Raw genomic sequence first — 2,826 nt, 5'->3', positions numbered from 1 at the left:
CTATCTGCCACGCTTCATTCTTTTTTTTTCTCTTTATTTTTCCTTTCATAAATTATGTATATATTGGATTTATAAATTTGTGTTGTGCATAATTATTATTTTTACCGTAATATATTGATGATATTTGGGCACGTCTAGCTAGCCTTTTTGTTTAATTAAAAACTTTGCCTTTCTTTGAAAACGACAAGTTGCTTTCAATATCATATATACTATAGTTTTCACCTTTCTATTATCCAATAGCCATTATCATATATTCTTTTAAGCAATTGAAACCTCCTTTTGATTTTTATTCATTATGTTGCTGTGTTTTATTCTGTTTTGCTTCCTATCTGCTTAAGACCTTCAGATGGCCTATAAATGGCAAATTAAGATCTCATTACATAAAAATTGTATAAAATATATTTACTATATTATAGTATAATTAAGAATTATATAAAATATTATGTTACTTTTTTTTTGCGTGATCATAATTAAATAGAATTAATCTTAATAAAACATATAATAGATATAGTGCATGATTATGTTTGTGTTCAATAATAAAAGTGTCAAATGAGAATGAGTAGGGCACAGTGCATGGTTTCTAATAGTGAATGTTGAATATAATTTTGACCTGGCCCCATTTCCAAATTCTCTCGGCTCAATTCCAATTTATTGGAGTACTGTTCTTAATATATCGTTCTTAATATTTAATTAATGTTCAAATCAAACTTATTAAAATTAAGTATTTTTAAATAAAAATTGAATCTTTATCAATAAATATAAAAAATGATTTGTTAGATGGGCTTTATCCGTAGAGTTTTTGTAGTATTAGTGAGTGCAATGGAAGAATATAGTGGCTGGAAACTGACTGAAAATTTTGGCAGAAAACACTCAGATTGAGTAGTCAAGTGGCAGCGAGAATATAGACAAATTATAGAACACAAGAGAGAAAGGAAAAAAAAAAAAGCATGCGCGTGGGCATAAAATCTGTTCTCCTGTTCTTGTCTGAGGAAAGATTTTATTAATTTTACAAGTAATTTAAAAAAAATTAATATTCTTGAAACCATATCATCATCTTATTCACTTCATTATGCCTGCAATCATGATTCTTGGTTGCTTCATCCGCATGCCCCCTCTCTCTCTCCTTCACTCACTTTCTTCCTCCCCCTAATCCCACTCTCTCTCAATCTTCCTTTTCCCTCACCCACCTATAAATCCCATACAGACCCCTCTTCTCTCTCTCACCTGTAGTGCGTCCCTTCTCAAACCCACAAAAATTATTCTTCCTCTCCTATTTTCTCTATCCCTTTCTCTGTTCCCTGTCTCTCTATATAACTATACATCTCTCTGTAGCTTGATTTCTTTAGTTTTGATTCGATTTGTGATCTTTCTTTCTTTCTTTCATCAATGGCTGTGTCCGGTTTTGAAGGCTTTGAGAAGCGCCTGGAGCTTCACTTCTTTGGTGATGACCCTGCGATGGACAACATGGGTCTAAGGCTTCTTGATTTCGAGTCTTTAGTGAAAGTTTTAAGTGCTGTGCAATGCAGTGTGGTATCTGCTGTTGGGAACCAGTATTTTGATGCCTACGTGTTATCAGAATCAAGCCTATTTGTCTTCCCCACCAAGATCATCATCAAGACATGTGGGACCACCCAGCTCCTCAAATCCATCCGTCCATTGCTACACTATTCTTGCAATCTTGGCCTCACTTTGTGCTCTTGTAGATACAGCAGAGGTAGCTTTATCTTCCCCAAGTCACAGCCCTTCCCTCACACCAGCTTCAAAGAAGAAGTTATCTATCTTGAAGAGAACCTGCCCTCCAATCTTTGCTATAGAAAAGCCTCTGTTATGCCCTCTAAAATGACTTCTCATTCTTGGCATGTCTTTACTGCTAGTGGCCAAGCTCACATAATATCCCAAAACGATGACCTTTACACTATTGAGGTCTGCATGACTGAGCTCGACCGTGTCTTGGCTCGCAAGTTCTTTCAACCTCCCGGCGATGGTAAGAATGGTGATGTAGCCGGAAAAGAGATGACAAAACTTACCGGTATAGGAGATATCAATCCAGGAGCTATCATTTGTGATTTTGCATTCGACCCTTGTGGATACTCCATGAATGGGATTGATAATGATCGTTACTCTACCATTCATGTCACCCCAGAGGATGGTTATAGCTATGCAAGCTTTGAGTGTGTTGGGTCCATTTTTGACGATAATGATTATATAGCTGAGATGTTAAAGAAGGTGGTGCAGGTTTTCCGACCGACAACCATGTCGGTTTCTATTACATGCACGAGCCATGAAATGTGGACAAGGGTTGCACATGCGGTGGAGCCACTTGGAATGAAATGCCGGAGTTGTGCGGTGGATGAGTTCCGAACAAGCGGAAGCGTGGTGTTTCAAACGTTCACAGTCCGCCGGAAGTAAACCGGAAAAAATAAAGAAATGGTAGATGTATTGGGGGGAGGAGGGAGAGAGTTAGGGTTTAGAGTTTAGGAAAAAAAAAATTATTAGGGCGGGTGATGGTTAAGGCAAGTGATTACGTGGAGAGAAGTAATTGGTTAATTGGAGGTGGGGATGATGAATGTTGGGTTGACTTGTGCAGAAAGATATAAGTGGGGGTGGATTTAGCTATGAGAGAGATGATGTGGAAGCATAAAAAAGATGGGGGGAAGATGTGAGAATCTGGGATTTATCTTTCATGATAATGCACCCCACTGAGGCTTGTCACGCCTTGAGATTTTTGAGCTTGTGTAGTGCTCTTGTTTTTCAGGTTTATATGAACTCTCTTTTATTAATTTTCTTTTCTTTTTCCTCTTATGAAATATCCACATTCTTGCTTAA

At 37.2% G+C, this 2,826-nt stretch overlaps 1 protein-coding gene across 1 annotated transcript; it reads left to right on the top strand.

Annotated features, from left to right (window-relative positions):
• The first annotated feature begins 1,045 nt into the window (after positions 1-1,045).
• LOC110664835 (S-adenosylmethionine decarboxylase proenzyme 4) lies at positions 1,046-2,826 on the top strand. Its single transcript, XM_021824697.2, has one exon. The coding sequence runs from the start codon at positions 1,387-1,389 to the stop codon at positions 2,407-2,409; it is 1,023 nt and encodes a 340-aa protein (XP_021680389.2). The 5' UTR covers positions 1,046-1,386; the 3' UTR covers positions 2,410-2,826.

This window comes from Hevea brasiliensis, chromosome 4 (assembly GCF_030052815.1).
Source record: "Hevea brasiliensis isolate MT/VB/25A 57/8 chromosome 4, ASM3005281v1, whole genome shotgun sequence".
NCBI classification, from domain to species: domain Eukaryota; kingdom Viridiplantae; phylum Streptophyta; class Magnoliopsida; order Malpighiales; family Euphorbiaceae; genus Hevea; species Hevea brasiliensis.
Note: the sequence above shows the minus strand (reverse complement) of the source record. Positions and strands in the feature narration are given on the sequence as shown.